We start from the raw sequence: 25,208 nt of genomic DNA, 5'->3' as shown, positions 1-25,208 counted from the left end.
AGTGCTGAGCTGGAAAGTTGGAACTGGGGTAAGGTGGGGGAACGGGAAATGAGGGAACTGGTGAAATCCACATTGATGCCATGTGGTTGGAGGATCCCAAGGTCGGAGATGAGGCGTTCTTCCTTCAGGCGTTGGGTGGTAAGGGAGTCGCAAGCGAGGAAGCCTAGGACGTGCATGTCCTCGGCGGAGTGGGAAGGGGAGTTAAAGTGTTCGACCATGGGGTGGTGGGGTTGGTTAGTGTGGGTGTCTTGGAGATGTTCTCTGAAGGACCTGTCTCCCCAGTGTAGAAGAGACCATATCAGGAGCAACGGATACAGTAAATGACATGTGTGGAAATGCAGGTGAAACTTTGATGGAGTCTTGGATGGAGGTGTGGGCACGGGTTTTTCAATTCCTGTGGTGACAGAGGAAGATGCCAGGAGGGGAGAATGGGTTGTTAGGGGGCCTGACAAGGTAGTGGCGGAGGGAACGGTCTTTACAGACTTTATGCTTATTAAAAAGGTTCCATCAGCTTTACTAGTTAATCATAACATTTTTGTCTCCAACCCCATAACCCATGTTCCTCTAATTCTAACATCTTGTCATCATTGATTTTAATGACTCCATCATTAGTGGCTATACCTTCCCTAGGCCTCCATGCTCTGAAATTCTTGCCCTATACTTTCCTGCTTCTCTATCTCCCTTTTGTTTATACTCATCTTAAAACCTATTTTTTTCTTGAACAAAAGATTTGGGCCCTAATATTGCTTTAAGTAGCTCAGTATCATTTTCTTTATATAATACCCCTCTGAACCATGTTGGCATGTTTTATGACATGAAAGATCCTATATAAATACAAATTGCTCCCTCAATATACTTTTGGTCCTTTTACCAGTTTCCTTAATTGGCTACCACAGTCCATGCCCATCACTTCAAGACTTGATTCTTCTAACAGATGAATGGATTTCAGAGGTTCAAGAAGGTGACTCACCACCACCTTTTTAAGGGCACCCAGGGATGGGCAGTAAATGCTGATCCAACCAGAGATGTTCATCCCATGAGTGAATGAAAAGAATTCTGCACAAGTCTCAATTCATTCAAAACAAGGCAGATGCCCTCAAAGGTTCACTTTTCTGCCATCATTCCAAAACTCACACTTCTTTCATATCCAGCTGGGACATGAGAATTTAAGTTTAAGCCCCAAGGTGCAATAATTTTGAAACATGCTGCCTGATATGGTAGTGGAAATACTTTCAAAACTTTGAAATGTAATTATTGCATAAATCCATAATTATTTGAACAGAGAAAATTGAGCTGTGGGGATGAGCAGAAGGTTGGTACTAATCGAATTGCCCTCTCAATGAGACACTATAGTCATGAAGCACCCGGTAGGTTCCTGTTGTGCTGCAGGATTCTATGGTACAGGATTACTCACATGTTTGGCAAAGGTCAAGAATGATCTGGTTCCTCAGGATCAGTTCAGCAGCTGGCTCTTGTCTGCTTCAATCAGCATTGTATCATCTTGTCCTGTAAGTCGAAGGACAACGACAAGATGTTAACATAGCTGGGAACTCATTGTGGCAGTATGCTACTGCCGCAGCATCATTTTGCATGTCTGTCAACACTTGTAGACATGGACATATATTGTGCAATTAAACGTTGTTCAGATGTCAACATACCAGGAATTTGCGATACACATACAGTAAACTGCAATTACTGTTCTATTTAGGATATGATGGATATGATAAAATTTCAACAGTTGCAATGAATTCTGAGTACCTTGTTTTGAGCAGTAGTCAAATTATAACAATGTATTAGATACATAGTTTATTTCAACATTAGAGTGGTGATGGAAAGGACAGCAGGTCAGGCAACATCTAAGGAGCAGGAAAATCAATGTTTCGGACAGGAGCCCTTCATCAGGCCTGACCTGCTGTGCTTTTCCAGCACCACTCTAATCTTGACTCTGATCTCCAGCACCTGCAGTCCTCACTGTCGCCTACATAATTTATTTGTTTATTTGACAATAAAAAGTACTTGCAGAAAGCCTGTCTTGGATGATACCTTCAGTTCTCTTAATTGCTGATTTAGTGCCAATATTTAGTTATTCCAAACAGACAACTTTTAGAAAGGAAATCACTGCTGATTGTCAGTTGAACAAAGTCGAAGGGGTATGTTTAATTCAAAGTAATTCCCCGAATTTTGATTGTGGTATGGTTTTGTTGACTTCATTATTATTCCAAAGTGGGAAAAAGCTCTCTACTTTTGCTGAATTAGACTTCCCTCCTATAAGAATAAATGGTTGTCCCCACAAAATAATATAATTCTTGAGTGGTTTCTACGGAGATAAAAAGGACACTATGTGTATTTTTATTTAAAATCTGTATACATTTAAGGTCAAGTATGGGATTGAATGACCTTCAGGAACAGAAAAACCTGAATGAGACATGATAGATGTCATTTTTTATAAAAAATATCCATTATAGTTCAAAATGGACGAGGAAAGAGATATTTTGCAGTTTTGTACTGTTACTCTTGAAATGGAAAAAAATGCATTTGTAGGTCACCTTCTTTGTGCTTTTAGAAAAGAATTGTCTTTGATAGGCAGATAGTAGATGGTTTGTGCATGACGTTTTTGAGTGAGATAGGTTTATCTCTTCCATCTATACTTGTATGTTCTTAAGAGAGCTCTTATTGAATAACAATGGTGAATTCTCACTGTTTAAGCTTTAATTGCAATCTCTTTGATCATTTTACTGTTTTCTATCCACTACTTGTTAAACTATTCTCAATCAACCTTGCACTCAATTTTATTTAAACCATTGTATAAAAATATTTCATAGTAGTTATGTTTATGCATAATATGCATATCTTTTGTGAATTTGATCATGGTAAATTGGATAAATATTCACTTGTAACTAACTATCAATTTTATTTTGTTTATGAATAGGAAGGGTTTAAAGGGATAAGGGCCAAATGCTAGTAAATGGGGCTAGATTAATTTAGGATATCTGGTTGGCATGGACAAGTCGAATGAAGGATATGTTTCCTTGCTGCTCTATGCCTCTATGTTCACTTAACAATGTAGAACTTTGTTTAAGCCATCTAATCCTTATTGGTCTGTAAAGTTTATGTCTTGTTATTCCAAATCCAATTGAAAATTAATTCTGTTTGTAGGGAAACTTTCAGTTATTATCAATTTTCACGACAGAAGAAATCAATGTGGAATAATTGGCTTTATTGCTAAAAGTACTTTTGGCACTTTTAAGTGTCCAGGGCCTTTGAGTCAAATGCTGTAGATATGCATCTAAAATAAAGGATCTATTGATTTTCATTCATTTAAATGGATTTATTATTAAACTCTATAAAACACAAAGTTAAATTCTAACATAATAGTAAAACAAAGAACTGTGGTTGCTGAAAATCTGAAATGCATAAATATGAAGATGCTGCAAGATATGCAATGTTAAATTCTATTTTGATATCCAATCTGTTATGTGTTTTTTCTGTATTCCTTTAGTTCTACACAATATGTATTTTGGCACTACCTGTGACTTCAATTAAAATCAGGGGAGATGTTTGAAGATTAGTCATTGAACATTAGTCACAGAATCAGACTCTTTTGTCCAACAAGTCCGAACGTAACCCCAAACTAAACTACTTCCACCTGCCTGTTCCTGGCTAATATCCCTCCAAACCTTTTCCATTCATCTACTATAGACCAGTGAACCTGACGTCATGGGCAAGTTGTTGGAGGGAATCCTGAGGGACAGGATGTACATATATTTGGAAAGGCAAGGACTGATTAGGGATTGTCAACATGGCTTTATGCATGAGAAATCAAGTCTCACAAACTTGATTGAATTTTTCAAAGAAGTAACAAAGAGAATTGATGACGGCAGAGTGGTAGATGTGATCTATATGGACTTTAGTAAGGCATTCGACAAAGTTCCCCATGGAACACGGGTTAGTAAGGTTAGATCTCATGGAATACAATGAGAACTCACCATTTGGATACAGAACTGGCTCAAAGGTAGAAGACAGAGGGTGGTGGTAGAGGATTGTTTTTCAGACTGGAGGCCTGTGACCAGTGGAGTGCCACAAGGATCGGTGCTGAGTCCACTACTTTTGATCATTTATATAAATGATTTGATTGTGAGCATTAGAGGTATAGTTAGTAAGTTAGTTTGCTGATAACACCAAAACTAGAGGTGTAGTAGACAGTGAAGAAGGTTGCCTCAGATTGCAATGGGTTCTTGATCAGATGAGCCAATGGGCTGAGAATTAGCAGATGGAGTTTAATTTAGATAAATGTGAGAAGCTGCATTTTGGGAAAGTAAATCTTAGCAGGACTTATACACTTAATGGTAAGGTCCTAGAGTGTTGCTGAACAAAGAGACCTTGGAGTGCAGGTTCATATCTCCTTAAGAGTGGAGTTGCAGGTAGTTAAGATAGTGAAGAAAGCATTTGGTATGTTTTCCCTTATTGGCCAGAGTATCGTGTACAGGAGTTGGGAGGTCATGTTGTGGCTGTACAGAACATTGGTTAGGCCACTTTTGGAATATTGCATGCAATTCTGGTCTCCTTCCTATCGGAAAGAAGTTGTGAACCTTGAAAGGGTTCAGAAAAGATTTACAAGGATGTTGCCAGGATTGGAGGATTTGAGCTATAGGGAGAGGTTGAATAGGCGAGGGCTGTTTTCCCTGGAGCATTGGAGGCTGAGGGGTGACCTTACAGAGGTGTATAAAAATCATGAGGGGCATGGAGAGGATAACTAGACAAACTATTTTTTTCCCTGGAGTGGGGGATTCCAGAACTAGAAGGCATAGGTTTAGGGTGAGAGGCGAAAGATATAAAAGACACCAAAGGGGTAACCTTTTCACACAGAGGGTGGTACGTGTATGGAATGAGCTGCCAGAGGAAGTGGTGGAGGCTAGTACAATTGCAACATTTAAGAGAAATTTGGATGGGTATATGAATAGGAAGGGTTTGGAGGAATATAGGCCAGGTGCTGGCAGGTGGGACTAGATTGGGTTGGGATATTTTATCGGCATGGACGAATTGGACGGAAGGGTCTGTGTCCGTGCTGTACACCTCTGTGACTCTATGACTCTACTGATCCAAATGTCTTTTAAACATTGTAATTGTATACACATCCATCACTTTATCAGGAAGTTCATTCCACACGCTAACCATTATCTGCGTAAAAAGTTTGTCCCTCACGTCTTTGTTAAATCTCTTTCACTTTAAAAAATGTGTACCCTAGACTTGAAATCCCCCATCCTAGGGAAAATAAAACTACCATTAACCCAGCAGTATTGTAGAAAACAATGTAGATGGAACATTTTTTTTAAAACCGTGTTTAATTTTGCTTTAAATAGTTCCCTTACTCTCAAAAGTTGGTATGAAATCGTGATCAAGTTTGTCATAAAGGGCAGGGGATGTTTGTCTGACCTGGATCTTTAATGCTGGGATGCCTGTTCAACCCTGATTGTGGAGAGCAATTGCAGCTCGGAGGTCTGCTCGTCCAGTAGGGGCGCGGTTGCGGGAGGGTCACTTGTCCAGTAGGGGCGCGGTTGCGGGAGGGTCACTTATCCAGTAGGGGCGCGGTTGCGGGAGGGTCACTTGTCCAGTAGGGGCGCGGTTGCGGGAGAGTCACTTGTCCAGTAGGGGCGCGGTTGCGGGAGGGTCACTGTGAGTGAGGAGAGAGACGCCTCTTGGAGGGTTTGCGATCGTCGCGGTGGGGAGAGCTCAAGGCAGGAGGCGAAGGATGGTGCAGTATTGGCGCTAAAAGGGAAAGAGGGAGATTGTGATCGTATCATTGCAGCAGGAGGTGACTCAGGAGGGTGTTGAAGGATTGCAGAGTTGGAGGAAGAGCCGGAGCCGAGAGGATGGGCGTTACCTGGTGAGAGGCACCTTTTTCATCAACTCTCTTTATTCAAAAGAACGGTCAGTGCAGGGGGGGAGGGAGTTGAGCTTTAGCAAGGCAACCAGAACTGAAATCAAGAGCACTCAGTAATCTGGGATCTCCAAGGCAATTTCACATGTTAAATTTGTATTATATAGAGCAAAAAAGACGTCAAGAGCATCCCTCTTTGTCAGGAGCCTCCAGCATTTCTTGAATGTGGAATATCTAAGTTACTTAACACATTGCAAATCATTCTAAGGTAAAATGCTTGTGTCGGATTCGTCCGTTTTTATCTTAAATGATTTATTTCTGACACAATTACAGCTTCTTCTGACCAGTTCCCCTGTACCAGGTAAAAGCAATGACTGCAGATGCTGGAGACTAGATTCTGGATTAGTGGTGCTGGAATGAAGCCCTCCTGATGAAGGGCTTTTGCCCGAAACGCCGATTTCGCTGCACTTTGGATGCTGCCTGAACTGCTGTGCTCTTCCAGCACCACTAATCCAGTTCCCCTGTACTGTCAGACGTGAGTGTAACTGGAATCAACATGCATGTTAATATTTCGACCTCACAGAGGGCCTAAGATTCGAGACTTGCTTTGCACTTTCTGCTCTGAGTTGTAAATTGGACAAGGAGTTGGGTTGGTTTTTGTCTCCAGAGGATGCTGGGGGTCTGGAATATACTACCTGAAAGTGTGGCAGTGATAGAAATCCTCATCATGCTCATGAATATATATAAATTATACTTGTGGTTCCACAACCTACAGGCTTACAGGCCAAGATCTGGAAAATGGCATGGGCACAATGGGACCGAATGACCTCTGTCACAGCTGTCAATTTTCTACGTTTCAGAGGCATTTGGGTTGAAGGGGTCATTAGAGTTGCAGGAAAATAAAAGCAAAATACTGTGCATGCCAGCGATCTGAAATAAAATTCAGGAAACGCTGGGAGAAACTCAGCAGGTCAAAGGGCCTTTGTCATGAGAGAAACAAGCAGTAGGGTTTTGACTCATGAACTGTTCATATTGATCTCAAAACATCTCTCCAGAGATGCAGCCAGACCTGCTGAGTTTCTCTAATCCTTGTTTTTTTATATATCAAATGTCCATGTGGACACTCGCAAAGTTGGTCTAATCCTGCCAACACAACCCTTGTTTGCTTTTCCAAAATACAATACCTTGCATTTATCCAAATTATCTCCACTCAGTCCATTATGATCAAGATTCCTTGCAATCCTGGACAACCTTTCTCATTGTAATGTAGACAGGGAAACTGGCAGAATAGAATAGAGTCTTTACAGGAAGCATAGGATGAGGATTTATAGTTGAGGGAACTGTGGAAGTCAGGGGTTTACAGTGTATACCGGTGGCCAGCCCTATCCTCAGCAATGGAAACAGATGTTGAGGAAGTGAATTGAGTTGGATGATGATTATGCATCTTAAACCTCATTTTGGCCATTTGGCAACATAAGCTCATGGTTAGGCATCTGTCCCTCAGGTGATGTCTGCTTACTTCAAAGTAGTGGCAAGATCCTTCATGGATGCCATCTGCCTTTGCCACTTGCACTCCACAGACTGCTACCACGTCCTGATAAAGCTTGGTTCCCGTAATGAGATGCTGAGCTCAGCAGTGGACCAGTTCGAGTTTTTGCATTTTGAAGTGACATTGCATGAGGGATTCTCTAGCCCTTGCTGATTTATATAATGTCAAATGTGTCTGTCCATGTAGATGTCAGCAAAAGTTGGTTTTATCTCCCTGCCACACACAGCCAATCCCTTGAATAAAGACATGTTATAAGCATGGGGTTGGCCACCTGGAAATTATTCCTGATGAAAGACTTATGCCCAAAATGTCGATTCTCCTCCTCGGATGCTGCCTGACCTGCTGTGCTTTTCTAGCACCCCACTCTCGACCTGGAAATTACCCAGCGATTGGGTTCTCAATCCTGATTTTGAAAATCACCCTCAAATTATTGTGAGAGTGCAGCAAGGCACTGTCTTGTCTTTACTCTCACTTGTAGTTAGAATATTGTCTAACCTGAAGTTCATCAAAGTGCTGTTGGTAGCAAGAACGTTTAACGTTGATGAATACCAATGATTTGACTCTCATTTCTTTAGAATTTCAGCGTTATGCTGTCCAAAAAATTCTGTTTTCAATCCTTTATCTTTGTGTTGCATAACACAGCTATCCTTGAAAGGTTAAATATTTTAAAAACATAAAATGTCATATCATATCCACTAGAACTGCTTACTTTCATTGACAATCCTAACTATTGCACGCAACAGGTTTAAGTGAATAAACCGACCCATGTCAGCAATGATCCGAGGCAGCATAGTATTCAATATTCTAAAGCTATTGCCAATATCCTTGCTATGGAGCTCAAGTAATGTTACTAGTTTGGGCCAGACGGCATCCTGGAGGTTTAATTATATGATCTTTCACTCCCACACTCCCACTGTTGGCTGCCCAACACTCCCTTTTCTCCTGTACCAAGTATGACATCAACAGACTCAGGTACTCAATTGGGTGGTTCTGGACTCAAAATATCAGTTTTCCTATTGCTGAGGTCGGGGAGGGGGGGAGTTCCGACTCATCCATGGCGACCAGATATCCCAACCAAATCTGGTCCCATCTGCCAGCACCCGGCCCATATCCCTCCAAACCCTTCCTGTTCATATACCCATCCAAACACCTTTCAAGTGATACAATTGTACAAACCACCACCACTTCCTCTGGCAGCCCATTCCACACACGCACCACCCTCTGTGAAAATGTTTCCCCTTAGGTCTCTTTTATATCTTTCCCTTCTCACCCTAAACCTATGCCCTCTAGTTCTGGAAACCACCTCCCCAGGGAAAAGACCTTGTCTGTTAACCCTATCCATGCCCCTCATGATTTTGTAAACCTCTATAAGGTCAGCCCTCAGCCTCCGACACTCCAGGGAAAACAGCCCTCACCTATTCAACATCTCCCTATAGCTCAAATTTTCTAACCCTGGCAACATCCTTGTAAATCTTTTCTGAACCCTTTCAAGTGTTACAACATCTTTCTGATAGGAAGGAGACCAGAATTGCATGCAATGATCCAACAGTGGCCTAACCAATGTCCTGTACAGCCGCAACATGACCTTCCATACTCTGACCAATAAAGGAAAGCATACCAAATGCCTTCTTCACTATCCTGTCTACCTGCGACTCCACTTTCAAGGAGCTACGAACCTGCATTCCAAGGACTCTTTGTTCAGCAACACTCCCGAGGACCTTATGATTAAGTATAAATCCTGCTAAGATTTGCTTTCCCAAAATACAGCACCTCACATTTATCTAAATTAAACTGCATCTACCACTTCTCAGCCCATTGGCCCATGTGATTAAGAATCTGTTGTAATCTGAGGTAACCCTCTTTGCTGTCCACAACACCTTCAATTTTGGTGTCACTACGAACTTACTAATTTTACTTCTTCTGCTCACATCCAAATCATTTATATAAATGATGAAAAGTAGTGGACCCAACACCAATCCTTGTGGCACTTCACTGGTCACAGGCCTTCAGTCTGAACAACAACCCTCCACCACCACCCTCTGTCTTCTACCTTTGAGCCAGTTCTATATCCTAATAGCAAGTTCTCCCTGTATTCCATGAGATCTAACCTTGCTAACTAGTGTTCCATGGGGAACTTTGTCGAACACTTTACTGAAGTCCATATAGATCACATCTACCACTCTGTCCTCATCAATCCCCTTTGTTACTTCTTCAAAAATCTCAGTCAAGTTTGTGGGACATGATTTCCCACGCATAAACCCATGTCGACCACCCCTAATCAGTCCTTGCCTTTCCAAATACATGTACATCCTGTCCCTCAGGAATCCCTCCAACAACTTGCCCATCACTGAGGTCAGGCTCACCGGTCTATAGTTCCCTGGCTTGTCCTTACCACCCTCCTTAAACAGTGGCACCACGTTAGCCAACCTCCAGTCTTCCGGCACCTCACCTGTGACTATTGCTGATACAAATATCTCAGTAAGAGGCCCAACAGTCACTTCCCTAGCTTCCCACCGTGTTCTCGGGTACACATGATCAGGTCCTGGGGATTTATCCACTTTTATGCATTTCAAGACATCCAGCATTTCCTCTTCTGGTAATATGGACATTTTCAAGAAGTCGTCATCTGTTTCCCTACATTCCATGTCCTTGTAAATAGAAAGTACTGATGCAAAATGCTCGTTTATATTTGCCCCATCTCCTGCGGCTCCACACAAGGGCCACCTTGCTGATTTTTGAGGGGCACTATTGTCTCCCTTGTTACCCTTTTGTCCTTAATGTATTTGTAAATCCCTTTGGATTCTCCTTAATTCTATTTGCCAAAACTATCTCATGTCCCCTTTTTGCTCTCTTGATTTCCCTCTTAAGTATACTCTTCCTGTCTGTCCTGGGGATTTATCGACTTTTATGTGTTTCAAGACATCCAGTACTTCCTCCTGTGTAATTTAGATATTTTTCAAGATGTCACCATCTATTTCCCTACATTCTGTGTCTTCCATATCCTTTTCCACAGTAAACACTGCTGCAAAATACTCGTTTAGTATCTCTCCCATCTCCTGCGGCCTTGCTGATCTTTGAGGGGCTTTATTCTCTCTCTTGTTACCCTTTTGTCCTTAATGTATTTGTCATAACCTTTCTTTGATCATGAGCTTGGTTATTTGAGCTAATATTTCCTTATGTGACTCAACAGCCTGTTTTATTTTATAATGCTCCTATGAAGTGCTTTGTGGCATTTTATTATAGTGAAGGCGCTATATAGATGAAGGATGAAGTTGTAAAACATACTGTGGTGCTTCAGAAGGTCGCTAATTATTAACAGCTTTATCTTTTAGCCTTCTGACTGTTGATTCATTTCCTTTTGCTGGGAATATTAGTCAATCTAATTTCACTTTCTAAGTTGTAGTCATTAGTGCTCAACAATGTTTTCTGTAGGAGTAGGTGAGGGGACCTGGATTTTCAATTTAATTTGATTTTTCCCTAAAAATATACTTTATTCTTAAAATTTGTAAAGGAGCAGCACGTAGTAACGTGGAACTGATACTGCATTAAGTACAGTAAAGGTTGTTTTCTTTCCATACAGTGTGTGGCACTCTTGAGGTGCCTCTCAACACAATGAGAGCTAAAATTTATATCCAATTCATGTTAAGTATTCAACCCATTTTAACTTGGTTTCCACTCACTTGTTGTAAAATGGCAGGAGGCCCTGATTTTGTTTCTTTACCAGATGAGCCTTTGCAGCTGCTGTTTCTGGCTCTAGTGTAGTCCGTCAGCATGTAGTCCTGCCCTTTTGGAAAATGCCCGTCTGCAACACTTTGTCGTGGACACTCCTTGCAGTAGAGCCCTGGGAAGCTTTGGGCCATCCAAAGTGCAGCTGTCACTGAGTTGCTGATCGTACAGCACAGTTGTTGTTTATCTTAGTGTGTGCACATAGAGCACTCAGTTCTGTGTTTCAGAGCTTGCTGCTGGTCAAACAAGGTCTTAATTTTGTTTGAAAATTCTGCTGTTGAGATGTTCTACCAGATGATTTTCACAGTCTGCTCAGGGAATTCCATTTTTCTTTTCCAAAATATGTATTATTCATGGAATTTGTAAAACTATATTACAAGCCCTTTCTACTTAAATTACCAAATTTACAACAAAATTTGTCACCTCCGTTCATCCTGTTCCACTCTTGGGTGTTTCAATACAATTTTAATTGTACTAATATGTACAATATGCATTCCATGTTAGGAATGCCAATGATGAAATGCCATCAAATCAAATATTTTGGAAAGTGCCATAAAAATGAACTTCTCATTCTAAACCATGTTCCACTCTGAGATGTCTCAATGTAATTTCAATACTTTTGATATTCACAGTGTACATTCCTTGTCAGGTGTACAGCATGGTGGGTTCTACTGTTTACCAATCCCCCAGTATATCGTGACTGAAAGGCCTTAGACAGCGATCTGTCCACAAAACAGACACACAGGCATACACAGACACAGACACAACCACCCATCACCTCTGTGGTCTCTCTCAACACGTGTGTCCCTCCAACACGTAGCCCTGGATCTTGGAGTATGCCAGTCTGCAGCATATAGAGAGCAGCGTTTTGCACTGAAGGGCCAGCCTACAGACCAAGGCATTAGATGATTATTTAAATAGAAATGCCATTCAAATTAATGGCAAAAAAAAAGTAAGGGAAGGGCACTGGGTTATAATGCTTATTCAGAGAACTGGAGCAGATACGATGGGCCACACTGCCTCCATCTGCACTATAATTATCATGTGATTGTATGAAGCTTCAGACAGTCCAAAGGGTATCTTTCACCAGGTTGATAGTCCTACAGCCACATTTAATATTGTCTCAATGTGCATCCTTGAGAACAACCCGTAGGGTACAGAGCCCTTTGTGGCAGAGCTGCTCAAGACGAACCTTGACAAAAAAAACACTACTACTCTTCAGGGAACTGGATCTGATAGTTTCCAGTGTTGAATTTGCAGTTGCTTGTGTTGCTTTGTTTCTCTCCAGAGAATGCCAGTGCTTTTATGGTGGAGGTTCTTTACTGCAAAGTAACAAGCTGAGTGTTTGTTCCGACAGTGTAAAGTTATTTTTAGTTCCTTTCAACAGCCTGAAAGCTTTCAAAGTTACAGAAACAGAAGTGGCTACTGAAACGTGTCACTAGTCTACATCGCTCATCAAAGTAGACAACACACCAAGTGTAATCCTAAATATGTTGATCTCCTGGTTGCTTTTAGATCATTCCAACATCAATTCCCCCGATTTATTTCAAAACTTTTTCTGCATATACAGTGGATTAGTTGTGTAAAGACAGTTAAAACATTCCTGCCCAGAAATATTTCACTTATAGAGTCATACTGGCCCAACCAGCCTATGCCAACCATAATCCCAAATTAAACTAGGCCCACCTGCCTACGCCTGGCCCATATCCCTCCCAACATTTCCTATTCATTAACATATCTAAATGTCTTCTAAAATTTGTAACTGTACCTGCATCCACCAGTTCCTCTGGAAGTTCATTCCACCCACAAATCACTCTGTTTTTAAAGAAGAATTGCCCCTATCTCTTTCTTAAATTCTTCTCCTCTCTCCTGAAAAATATGCCTGAGTGTTGAAATCCCCTATGCTGAAAACTATGCACCATTGCCTTGAAATTCTCCACCCCTTTTTTTAATTTTTTAAATCTTTTAATTTTTTCAAGTCTAGAAGCTAATAACTACAATTTATTTTTGCAGTTTTCGCAATGGTAACACTTATCAGGGAAAAGAAAAGGTTTTAGAATTTCAGTAGTTTGAGTTATAAGTGTTTTTGGGAATGAATACACCACAAGTGTTCGAAGCTGTTCAGTCATTTTGCAAATTCTTCCAGAATTCCCTAGCTTCTGACCAGTCCCAAAGGTTGAACAGTTACTCAAAAAAAGGCAGGTGAGAGAAATTATAGCCAGTTATTCTTCTATCAATACTCAGGAAAATTCTGAAATCTAATAGTCGAGGCATGATAATTGGGGAGTTGTAAAATCATAATGTAATAAAGCTGATTCATCGCTGATTTATGAAAAGGAAATGGTATTTAGCCAGCAATAAGTTTTATGAGGGCGTAACTAGTCAGTTAAGTAAAAGGGGCCAGCGGAGATAATATATTTTGATTTCCTAAATGGGGAAGGGAACACGGGCTGTGAAAGGATTTGGATGGGTGAAGTGAGTCTCGCAGCACATTCTAGATGGAATACTGGTACAATGCCTCAGATTCCGGTTAAGTAAAAACTGGTGATATATGAATACAGTTTAAGAAGCCAAGCTGCCGTGAGCACTTTTTAAAAAAAAATTCACCCATGAGGTGTGGAAATCACTGGCTCGATCAGCATTTATTGCTGAAGCCTAGTTCCCTTTTGAGAAGGTGGTGGTGATGAACTTATAGTCAATGTGCTGTAGGTAGACCCACAATGCCATCAGGGAAGGAATTTTAATAACTACTGTGTAAAATAACGGATGGGCATGCTGACTAGCTTCTGTGCCGAGCTTTTATTTTATTGGGGGTAGGGGGATGTACTTTCGAAGGTTTATACTGCTGGACTTCTTATTTCCTTATTTTTCTTTTTTCTCCTTCCTAAGAATTTGTACTGACGAATCTGTACCTATGTACCTTTGTAGTTAAGATACCGCATAAGTGGTGACTTGTAAACTTTTCACTGTACTCATGTCAGTACACTTGACAATAATGGGGTAAAAATAATGCTGATTCAATTCATTCATAGCCCTGGTCCTGAGTTGCTGGTTTTGAGACATGCTACTGGATAATGTGGGAAAATGTGAAGTTGTTTGCTTTTTGTTAGGATGAATTGAAAGGCAGAATATCTTTCAAAAAGTTGAGATACTTGGAAATATTGATGTTCAGAGGGACTTGGGAGTCATTTTAATCACTGAAAGTTAACACATAGGTACAGATAATATTTAAGAAGAAACAAATGTTAACCCCTAAGACAGTGGAATGTGCAAGTCACAGAACCCCAACTGTGTGGAAGCAGGCCATCCGGCCCATCCTCAACAGTTCAAACCAACCCTTCACGGAGCATTCACCCTGATATTTCCCCACCCCATCCCAATCCCTGTAACCCTACACATCCCTGGACTCCATGGGCCAATTTAGCATGGCCAATCCACCTAATCTGCAAAATCTGCGAACTGTGGGAGAAACCAGGAGCACCCAGAGAAAAACCTGCACAGGAGAGAGAGTGCAAACTCCACTCCCTGAGGTTGCAACCAAACCCAGTTCCCTGGTGCTGTGAGGCAGTAGTTGCCACCCTTGTATAGTGGAGTTGTACAGGAGCTCAGTGAGAACACATCTGAGATGTTGTATATAGGTTTGCTTGCCTTATCCAAGAAACAATACACCTGTTTTAGAGCACAAACAAAAGAAAAATCTAAGAATAAGGTGTTTGTCTGGGGAGGGATAGAGTAAACAAGACTTAAATTACCCAGAGTTTCGAAGAATTAGAGGTCATAGAGTCATAGAGATGTACAGTATGCAAACAAACCCTTCGGTCCAACCCATTCATGCTCACCAAATATTCCAACCCAATCTTGTCCCACCTGCCAGCACCTGGCCTACATCCCTCCAAACCCTTCCTATTCATATACCCATCCAAATGCCTCTTAAATGTTGTAATTGTACCAGTCTCCACCACTTCCTCTGGCAGCTCATTCCATACACGTACCGCCGCCTGCGTGAAAAAGTTGCCCCTTAGTCTCTTTTATATCTTTCCCCTCTCACCCTAAACCTATGCCCTCTAGTTCTGGATTTCCTGACCCCAGGGAAAAGACTTTGTCTATTTATCCTATCCATGCCCCTCATAACTTTGTAAACCTCTATAAGGTCACCCCTCAGCCTCCGACACTCCGGGGAAACAGCCCCTGCCTATAGCTCAAATCCTCCAATCCTGGCAACATCCTTGTAAATCATTTCGGAACCCTTTCAAGTTTCACAACATCTTTCCGATAGGAAGGAGACTAGAATTGCATGCAATATTCCAACAGTGGCCTAACCAATGTCCTGTACAGCTGCAACATGACCTCCCAATTCCTGTACTCAATACTCTGACCAATAAAGGAAAGCATACCAAATGCCTTCTTCACTATCCTATCTACCTGTGACTCCACTTTCAAGGAGCTATGAACCTGCACCCCAAGGTCTCTTTGTTCAGCAACACTCCAGGTGGTTTCATTAAACACACAACTCTTAAGGGAGAGATGCTGGGACCTATTTACCCTGGCTCGGCGAATTTAGAACTAGGGATCCTAGTTTCAGACTGAAGTGTCAACCATTTAGGACTGCGATGAGGAAATATTCCTCCATTCAAAGAGTTGTGGATCTTTGGAATTCTCCACTTCAGAAAGCTATGGAGACTCAGTAACATAATTGAGATGAGATGAAATGGAACCTTTGGATAGTTAAGGAATGGACAGGTATGGGAATAGTGTGGGAAACTGAAGTCGAAGATCACCTGTGATCTCGAGGGGCTGAATGGCTGACACCAGCTCCTGTTTCTTATGCTTAGAATTTATGACCTCAATTGTTTTAAGTAACACACAATCTGATTTGTACAGGTTCCAGTTTCACCCTCAAACCAATCTGGTTGGTTCTGTCAGTTTCTATTCCTTGTTTGTAAGTGATCTGATTGGATCAGACAGTTCTCATTTCCTGCTTCCTAACGGATTTGGTTTGAACCAATAGTCACTAATCAAGTGATTTTCTTTTCCCTCTTCTGGATACTGACTGTACAAAGTGAAAGGAAAGCTGTGTATCTGAGGACCTGTTGTAAGGGATCTGCATCAGAAACTTGAGAGGGCTAGCCCCTTCTCTGTGCAAGTATAAGGATTAGTTCCTAATCAGTGCCAAGGTACAATAACTGCTGTAACGGTACTGGGCCCAAACCTGTTGGTCATGCATTCAGATTCCACTATGACAAATTGTGAAATGGGATTTGTGTGCTCATGTGAAGGACAATGCTGTCTTTAGTAAACCTGCCCACACTAAACCCCACCACCACCACCCCCCAAACTTTTATTGAAAGCGGCCTGCTGGCCCCATGGATCACTCTAGTCAAGTAGTGATTAATTGCAACATTGAAATGGTCATTTTTCAGGAGGATTTTCCAGCTCTGTACATCAGATAATTGGGACATTTAGGGTTTCCTTAGTTGAGGTAAATGTGAGCTTTGATTTTAATTGATCAGACAATGGTGTGTTCTTGCGTTTGGGTTTAAGGGTGCTCTTGTAGGGAAACAGTAGCATTCCTATTTCTGAGACAGAGGGCCCAGGTTCAAATCCCACCTGTTCCAGAGATTGTCACATGTCTGAACCTTGATTAAAGAAGTCTATGATGCTTGGATAGCTTGCTCAACCTTTTGCATTGGACTCGAAAACGTCTTACGCATCTGTATCCCACAGATAGGGAGATCTTTCAGGATGTGAGGTGAAAGAATAGAATGGAAATGCAAAACTCATTACTTTGCTCTCTCTGCACTCCCAAACTTAAAATGCTGCATGTGAATCTGTGCTGAGTTTTGTTAATCTGCTGATTCTCATTTGCAGCGTTTCCCAGATTCCTGCAGTTGAGGGGAAGAGTGTCCAGCAAGCGGTGGAGATGCTCACCAAAAAACTGGAGCTATTGGGTGCTGTTAAGCAGGGGACCTTTTGCGTGGACTGTGAAACCTATCATGCAGGACCGACTGTAACCATCCCAGGTAACTGTCACAAACACTGAAGACCCAGGAGTCCTTTTCTGCCATGTAATAATTTGTGATCATTTCTTCACATGGTGTAAAATGTAAAGGGACACACTGGCACAGCCTGCAGAGCCCTGCAAAACATTTTGAAGCAAAGTTGGCATCTTTGCCGCAACACTTGTAAGTCCTAATCCTATCCTTCTTGCCCCACTTCTTTTAACACTCCCAGGTCACGCTTCTTTCTATGCATTTCTGATTTCCCCCCCCCCCCCCCCCCCAACTGTCCCTGTCCCATGCTTTGTACTTTGCTCTTCAGTTCCCCTTGCCTTTTGTTTCATTTCTCCACCGACCTCCTTCACCTGCTGCTGCCCCTAGCCTTTGGCAATCAGCCATTTGCCACAGGCTGTTGACCTCTGCATGCCAGGTGCATCAACGTTTGCCAATCTTTGCCCACCAGATGGACCTAACAGCCAATCAGAACTGTGAAAACTGCATATTGTTGTTACGGATAGTGTAACTTCACAAGCTGCTGACTTGGAAAATTGATACATAAAGTAAGTTTTGCAAAATGTTCCTGTCCTTTTCGAAAACCAGAGCAATTTCTCTGAATTGTTTCACAAGACGGTGCAGACTAGATGTTGTTATAACCAGGTTTTTGTTTTGAGGACAGAATCAGTCCATTTTTCCTAATCCCTGATTTGGCTGCAACAAAAATTTTTTGGTTGTTTTTTACAAGCTGCAGTATCACACTAGTAACAAAACGCAATACTTGCCAAAGGTTTGCAGCCAGTTGTGAGTTTTTCTTGAGTAAAATGCAGTGGAATTTTATTACTCATTAACATGAAAAAGAAATAATAAAACATGACATCAAACACACACACACAAACTTAAGTGTAAAGTTTGAAAGGGAGAGTGTGTCTGGAATAAAATTGCTTCAAGGCAATTTAAAATCAGAGTTGTTACAGCATTCAAAAAAAGGCCCTTCAGCCCATCATGTCTGCACACATCATAAGTATTTATATTCTAATCTAGTTCTGACTTCATTTTCTTTTCCAAGTTGGATAATCGATAAGTGACTTTCATCTTAATATGCGTAACATCCAGAAAGTTAGGAGGAGGACAGCAGCAGAATAATTGCTGCAAACTTGAAAAATCTATGATTGAAAATCTTGCGTCATTCTGCGGTTCAATTTCTGAAGTGGTGGACAGAAAATATTACTACCTCCGTGTAACACAAACAGTTGAATGGCAGTTTCTTCTACACCATGTTGGAAACCCAGGAGGTTTAAATCCACTCACTAAATGAAACAAACTGTCCTTTGTTTTAAGCTAAATGGGTTGCTCTCCATCTGTCTGGCAATAAAAGTAATTAGAAAGATTGGTAGGATGTTGACCTTTGTCTTAAGTGGCTGGATAAAATGAGGTGGAAGTTTTATTCTGCTATATGAAGCTTCAAGTAGTCCCCATTTAAAATACTGGCTTGAAGACGAGTAATTTTCAAAATGAGCTAGGCCATTCAGGAGTGATTTAACAAATCAGTTCTCCCCAAGTGGTGTAAATCTGTAATAGTCTCTCTCTCTCTCTCTCTCACTCTCTCTCTCACTCTCTCTCTCACTCTCTCTCTCACTCTCTCTCTCTCCACCCCTACCCCACCGAAAAAACTGTTGAAGCTTTCATGATCAATTGACACCTTCAAATCTGGGATGAATAGATTATCACTGCTGCTCTTTACAGAGACGCTGCTGAGTATTCCCAGTGCTTTCTATTTTTATTTATGGTATCGTGTTCACTTCTGGGCACCATAACTTCAGGAACAAGATATTAGCCTTGGAAGGGCTGGAGCGCAGAAGAAACATTTTTTTTTCACTCATGATTGAGGGTGCTGAGCAAGCTCATTGAATGGACAGAAGCAAAAAACCTTCAACATGTAAAATGAAATAGCCCAGGAGCTGGAGAGTTGGATGAGGCTAAATTGCTACTTGACAGCCATGTGGCCTTTTCCATGCTGTGATTTTCTTCTGTTTCATCATAACGGTGCTGGAGCTAATAGGGTTAAATTATGAGTATAGAATGTGTGGACTAGACTTGCATGTTTGAGTGTAGAAGATGAAGGAATGATCTATTTCAAAATATTTCTGATAAAAAGAATTGAAAGAACAGATAGAGAGAAGCTATTTTCACTTATAGTGCAGAACAAGGGGCATTGCCTTAAACTTAGATGTATCCAACTCAGGGGTCATGTCAGGAAGCACATCTTCACACAAGTGTTGGAAATCTGGAATTCTTAGCACTCGCTCGCTCGCCAGCCCCCTGAACTTAGACAGTTAAATACAGATTAGCTGTGTCTTAATTAATGGACTGAATGGCCTACTTTCCCTTACATGCAAATGTATATGCACCCAGCAAGAATCAAAGGCTAGAGATGGGGAGAGGAAGTTTGGGTTTCTTTTGCTTTCTTGATCAGAATGTCAGATTATTTAGAAAATTGGTATGAACGTTCTCAATGTCAAATTTTTCATGATCAGAGCCTTGCTGAGAGATAATGTCACCAACCTTGGAAGTGGAACTTGGCAAAGAGCTGAACGGAAGGCAGATAGGTTTTCTTCAGAAGAAAGGATTGTGTCTTATTTTGGTTTGTGCGTTTCTAACTGCTATACCTCATTACAGCTGCTTTGAAACATCAGGAATCATTATAGGTATGATGTCTGCTGGTATTGATGTACATAAAACTACCTCAATAATATTAAAGCAATTCACATTCACAGTCACCACATTGGTGTCCCTAAGATGTTTATAAAAACTATCTTGAAAGACTGAACTGCTTGAAAGTTTGAGTGGTTCTTCATAGTACATAGAATCACTTATGTTGCCTTGGGCTTACCCATTCAGGAATGCAGTAGAACATGGTCTTTAAATGCTATTTCTATTGATGTTCGGTATGGATTCTCAGTTTTAGAATGCGAGACCTTTGAAATACTTAAGTGAATTCACTCGTGTAATGTCAATGCATGCAATATGTATTAGACATTTTCTTTTATAAACTTGGAGTGTATTTTGATGCCTTCCTGCATTACAATTTTGTCTTGCTTAAGCGTTTCCAATCTACTGAATTCAATGTTCATTTGCTGAAACAAACCTCAACCAGTGATCTCTAGAGGGTGAGCATCTGCATTTGATTTTGGTGTTCATGAGCTCGGGAGAAGGCAATCAGCCAGAATTCTGGTTTTTGTTTGCCATCCATTGACTCTTAGTAGAAAACACATATGCATTGAGAGAGGAGAGAGTCGTGAAAATTTATATGATAACTTGCATGGATGAATAGCCTACCATGTCCTACTATTTAACTGTGGAATAGCTTTCAAGGTGTAGTATCAGCAGGTGATCCAATGCCCGTGGAATTTTAAGCCAGTCTGAATCAGTGAGTGCCTTCAGAAGAGGAAGCGGCTCAATTAATAAGTGATGTAAATCTCCTGCAGAGTGTAGTTAGAACTCTAAATACTGTGTGTGTGTTAGAGAGCATGATTTATTGCATCTTTGTTAGACAGCTGCAACACCCACCCTGAACTCAATGTGACCTTTGTGAGGCTGGATGTGTAACGAGGTCTTAAATCTCTTCTTTTGCCTTGTGCTCATTAATTCTAATGATATCCATCCTACTTTTCATCAGGGCAGGCTGCAAAGTTCATGTATGTTATGCACAACACAGAATATCCTCTCAGCTGCTTTGCACTTTTTGAAAACGGCCCCTATTTGGTGGCAGACTCAAACTTTGACACGTTGATGATCAAACTGAAGGGGTTTTTCCAGAATGCAAAAAGCAGCAAGATAGAGAGCCGTGGACCTCGCTACCAATACGGCGACTTCCTAATAAAGGTGGGGACAGTCACCATGGGACCAAGTGTGCGTGGCATATCAGTTGAGGTATGTTCATTGATTTCAACTGCAGGTACTTGTTCTTCACACCGTTGTATTTTCCTGGCATTGTTTCTGGAGGATTCTTTGCCAAAATATTGTTTTAACTTTACATTTATGTGATAATTAAAAAAGAAAAGTGCTCCCTTTGCTCTTCTTCAAAGCCTACTTTTATTTTTCTATGTTTAATGCATTGGTTTAGTTGAGTGTAATGTTGCATTTTGGTAGGTTTAGCAGGGCAGCACGAACACGTTTAATGGTAGGGTCCTGGGGGTGCAGTTACATAGATCCTTGAAAGTGGATTCACACACAATACCCAGGGTAGTGAAAAAGGCATTGGGACTTTGTGTACAGCCATACAGGACATTGAAGAGGCCACTTTTAGAATACTGTGTACAATTCTGATCGTCATTCTACAGGAAGGATGTAACCTTGAGAGGGTGCAGAAAAGACTTACAAGGATGTTGTAGACGGTTTGAGTTACAGGGAGAAGCTGAAGAGGCTGGGCTTTCTTTCCATGGCTGAGGGTGACCATGGACTGGTTAATGAAATCATGAGTGGCATTGGTAGGGTGAATAGCCAAACTCTCTTTGTCAGGTTAGGGGGAGTCCAAAACTAGAGGCCATAGACTTCAGGTGAGAGGGAAAGATTTGAAAAGGATCTCGGGGTAAGTTTTTCATGCTGAAAGTGATGCATGTATGGAACTGTGAGGAAGTGGTGGAGGTGAATATAATTACAACATTTAAAAAGCATCTTGATGGATACATGAATAAGAAGGGTTTAGAGGCAATTAGGAATAGGTCAGTTTGGGATGCCTTGTTGGCGCGGATGAGTTGTTTCTGTGCTATATTGCTCTGACTAATAAAAAATTATGTTTTCAAAACACATGCTAAGCAATGTATGCTCTACCCATGGGGTATTTGATCAAGAGAGAGATTCTAATGAGGGTGCTAAAGGTAGTGAGATGGAAAGGTGTATAATAGAGGGTATTCCGGAGTTCAGAGGCCCAAGCCCTAAAGGCATGACTATCAATGATTGAGCAATTAAAATTGAGGATACAGAAGAAGCCAGAATTAGAGGTGACAGATGCTTTTGAGGGCTGAGAGTCTGAAAGAGGCTACGGAGATATGTAAGTCAGGAAGCACAGAACTTGGTGCAAGGTAAGATGTGGGCAGCAGCATTCTGGATAATTGCAAATGCAAAGTAGTATTTTGACTTGGGTGGGAGCCACAAGGAATATTGAGAATTTTCATTTTTTGTAATTAAACAATGTATCTTCTGAGTGAAGACTTGTTTGTTCCTTACGAGAATGCTTGTAGTAAATTGCAGTTTGCAACAGCTTTGATAGAGCAGATGCTTGGTAAAATGTTCCATGTTGAGTGAGTTCCCAGTGCCTTCCCCCATGCAACTTTATTCGGTTAACTGTCTGTGACAGGAGTGGCTAAAGGTGCAATCTGTGTCGATTCCGTCCCTTGATGAGCAAACTTGAATCACTCCTTGTGCCAAATGGGGTTGTGGGGAGGGGAAAGGAAAAGGGATGTTGGTTGGTAGAGATTGGTGGGGAAGGTGAAAAATCAATTGTCCCTTTTTTTAGTAATTACAACAATATATATTTTATTAAAACTTGAAATCAGAATGGGTGGTCTACGAAAAGAAATTGGATAACTCCTGACTCTTTAGTTTAACAAAGGTGCTGGACTGATGTCCCTAAACAATGACAGAGGTTTGGAAGTCTTTCCACGAAGGGCAGTTCATGCTAGTTCAGTGTTAATTTTTTAAATCTAGATAAATGCATTTTTATTTAGCAATGGTATTGAGGGAGATGGACCAAATGCAAGTATTTAGAGTTAGGCCACTGACCATCCTTGATTTCAGTGACTAGCAGAATAGGCTGGAGGGGCTGAATGGCCTACTCCTGATCTCATGTATCCCTTCTTCCACTTTCTCTGTGACATCTGTTTTTAGTCTTCTCTTGGCCTATCCTGGCCGTGACCTGACCGTACATAAGAGATAACTTGCAGTTAAGTAAGATCTACATAAGAGTAAATATTGTGTTTTTCAAAATTTCAGGTGGAGTACTGTCCTTGCATTATCTCCAATGACTGTTGGAATCTCATGATGGAATTCATGCAAAGTTTCATGGGAAGCCATACACCCGGGATACCTTCTGTATTCTCAACAAAACATGATGGAATTTATACACCAACAGACACAGCTATTCAATACATGGAGCTGTTCAATAAGATCCGGAAACAGCAACAGGCCCCTGTGTCTGGAATTAGATAGACTACTTCAGTGTGGGAAATCTGAATTGAGTTGCATATGAACTTCATACTTTATATATTTTGTTACTTTTTGCAGTCTAAACCACATTCTTGCAAAAGTAAATAGCACATGCTCAGTATGGAATGTTCTAGGAGTCATTCAAGGTGCTGCAAAAAGTTTGCACAGTACTTTCTGCTTCAAAGGAACAGAAGGTGTAGCCAAGAAAAATTGTTTGTTGCTTTACCCCTCCATCAACAGATGTGGCCATTCAGCATCTGGGTGTCATTTTCCAATATGATCAGTGAAATCTTCCTGTATGTTATTTTTAATCTCTCCTCTAACCCCACTATCCCAACTCTGCTCACATTGATTCCCTTGTTTGGAATGTTTTTGGAGCAGAATTGTTCAATTAAATACGGCACAACCTGAAGAGATGACTCTGTGCTTTTGCAATTTCAAGCTTGACAACCTTAAAACAAGTGGTGAGTGGAAGCTGTCAGCAAAGATCTGAAGGGAACGTACAGCCTTATGAAGAAGCATCAGTGGACCCAAAACATTAACCCTGCTTTCACTCCATGTGCTGCTGAGATTTTCCAGCAGTTTCTGTTTTGTTACAGCCTTTTGTTTGACTGCACATCCAATGATTTGATTTGAAAGTCATGTGAGTGATTCAGACTCCCTGTCTGACTGTGGGTCATGTGGGGGGGGGTTAGAAATTCAGTGGCAAAGGAGAAACACTCTCCAGCTCCTAACAACTGAATAATCTTTAAACAAAACCAATGTTGGAAATCCGAAATAAAAATAAAGTGTGACAAATTTTCAGTAGTATATGCAGTCTCTGTGCAGAGAGAAAACTGCTGATAAAAGGTCATTTTGAATGTTTACTCTTTTTTACTTGCAGATGCTGCTTGACCAGAATATTGTCTGTATTTTCTGTTCTGATAAATAAATTCTTAATGTCTTCCTGTGCTACTGTACAAGTCACAAGCTCAATGAAGATAAACTGCTTTGCTTTAGATTAGGGCTGAAAGATTGTCTTAGGCTTTGTAAATGCCTTTTTCTTTTGCCGGTTCATGCTGGCAAATGAACTTACCGGCTTTGTAAAATTAGTGAGATAGATTTTAGTTTGTGTTAAAGTCTACATTGGATCAACATCGCAAGCACAGGCTGAGGAGCGAATTTAAAACAGAAGAATGCCCCATATCTGACCAGTTGACCCCAACTGAAGCAATTGTGTGCGCTTCTGGAGTGGACAAGAATGCTGCTTGTGACCAGACAGCCTGCTGAAGGCAGATCTGCATGTGAATGGTGCCCCTTGTGTGAGATGCTGGTCAACTGCTGATGCTTTTGGGTGTCTCTAAATTTTGCCTATTAAACGTTTGAAATTCTCTACAATTGTATCTATCATTGAATCTGGCTAATGCTGCTGCTTTTAAAAGAAAATCAAAAGAATTTGATGTGTTCGCTTTTTGCTTGTTGAGTGTCTGAACTATCTTCCAACTGGATAGTAATTAAAACTGGGGATAATTACTTTTTCTCTATCTCTGGTCAAGGAGGTCTAAAGAACTACATGGTGTTCCATCTACCCAGATTGGCAAACTCAAAGCAAGAGTAAGGGAAGGATCACAATAACCTGGATGTCTCCATTCCCTACTGCAATGAGATTCTTGAGGGCCATCAAAACAATTTATGGAACACAACTTATTCCCAAAAGTAAGATAAAACATCAATACAGTGGGGAGGTGAGGAAATCCAATTTTATTGCAATGAGATTTTAGATGCCTTAATTCTGAAGCTCATTATATCTCTTGTTTAAATCTATCCAGACTGTTATGTAGCATGTTGTATTTGTGCAATGATTAATGGTTTTATCTAT

General features: G+C 41.0%; 1 protein-coding gene across 1 annotated transcript; it reads left to right on the top strand.

The window, feature by feature from the left end:
* Positions 1-5,687: 5,687 nt before the first annotated feature.
* Positions 5,688-24,744, top strand: med20 (mediator complex subunit 20). The gene is made up of 4 exons (XM_060845083.1): positions 5,688-5,884; positions 17,022-17,173; positions 20,823-21,076; positions 23,138-24,744. Exons 1-4 carry the CDS (start codon positions 5,871-5,873, stop codon positions 23,351-23,353), a joined length of 636 nt encoding a protein of 211 aa, XP_060701066.1. The 5' UTR covers positions 5,688-5,870; the 3' UTR covers positions 23,354-24,744.
* Positions 24,745-25,208: the final 464 nt, after the last annotated feature.

Source organism: Hemiscyllium ocellatum, chromosome 26, assembly GCF_020745735.1.
Source record: "Hemiscyllium ocellatum isolate sHemOce1 chromosome 26, sHemOce1.pat.X.cur, whole genome shotgun sequence".
In the NCBI taxonomy this organism is placed as follows: Eukaryota; Metazoa; Chordata; class Chondrichthyes; order Orectolobiformes; family Hemiscylliidae; genus Hemiscyllium; species Hemiscyllium ocellatum.
Note: the sequence above shows the minus strand (reverse complement) of the source record. Positions and strands in the feature narration are given on the sequence as shown.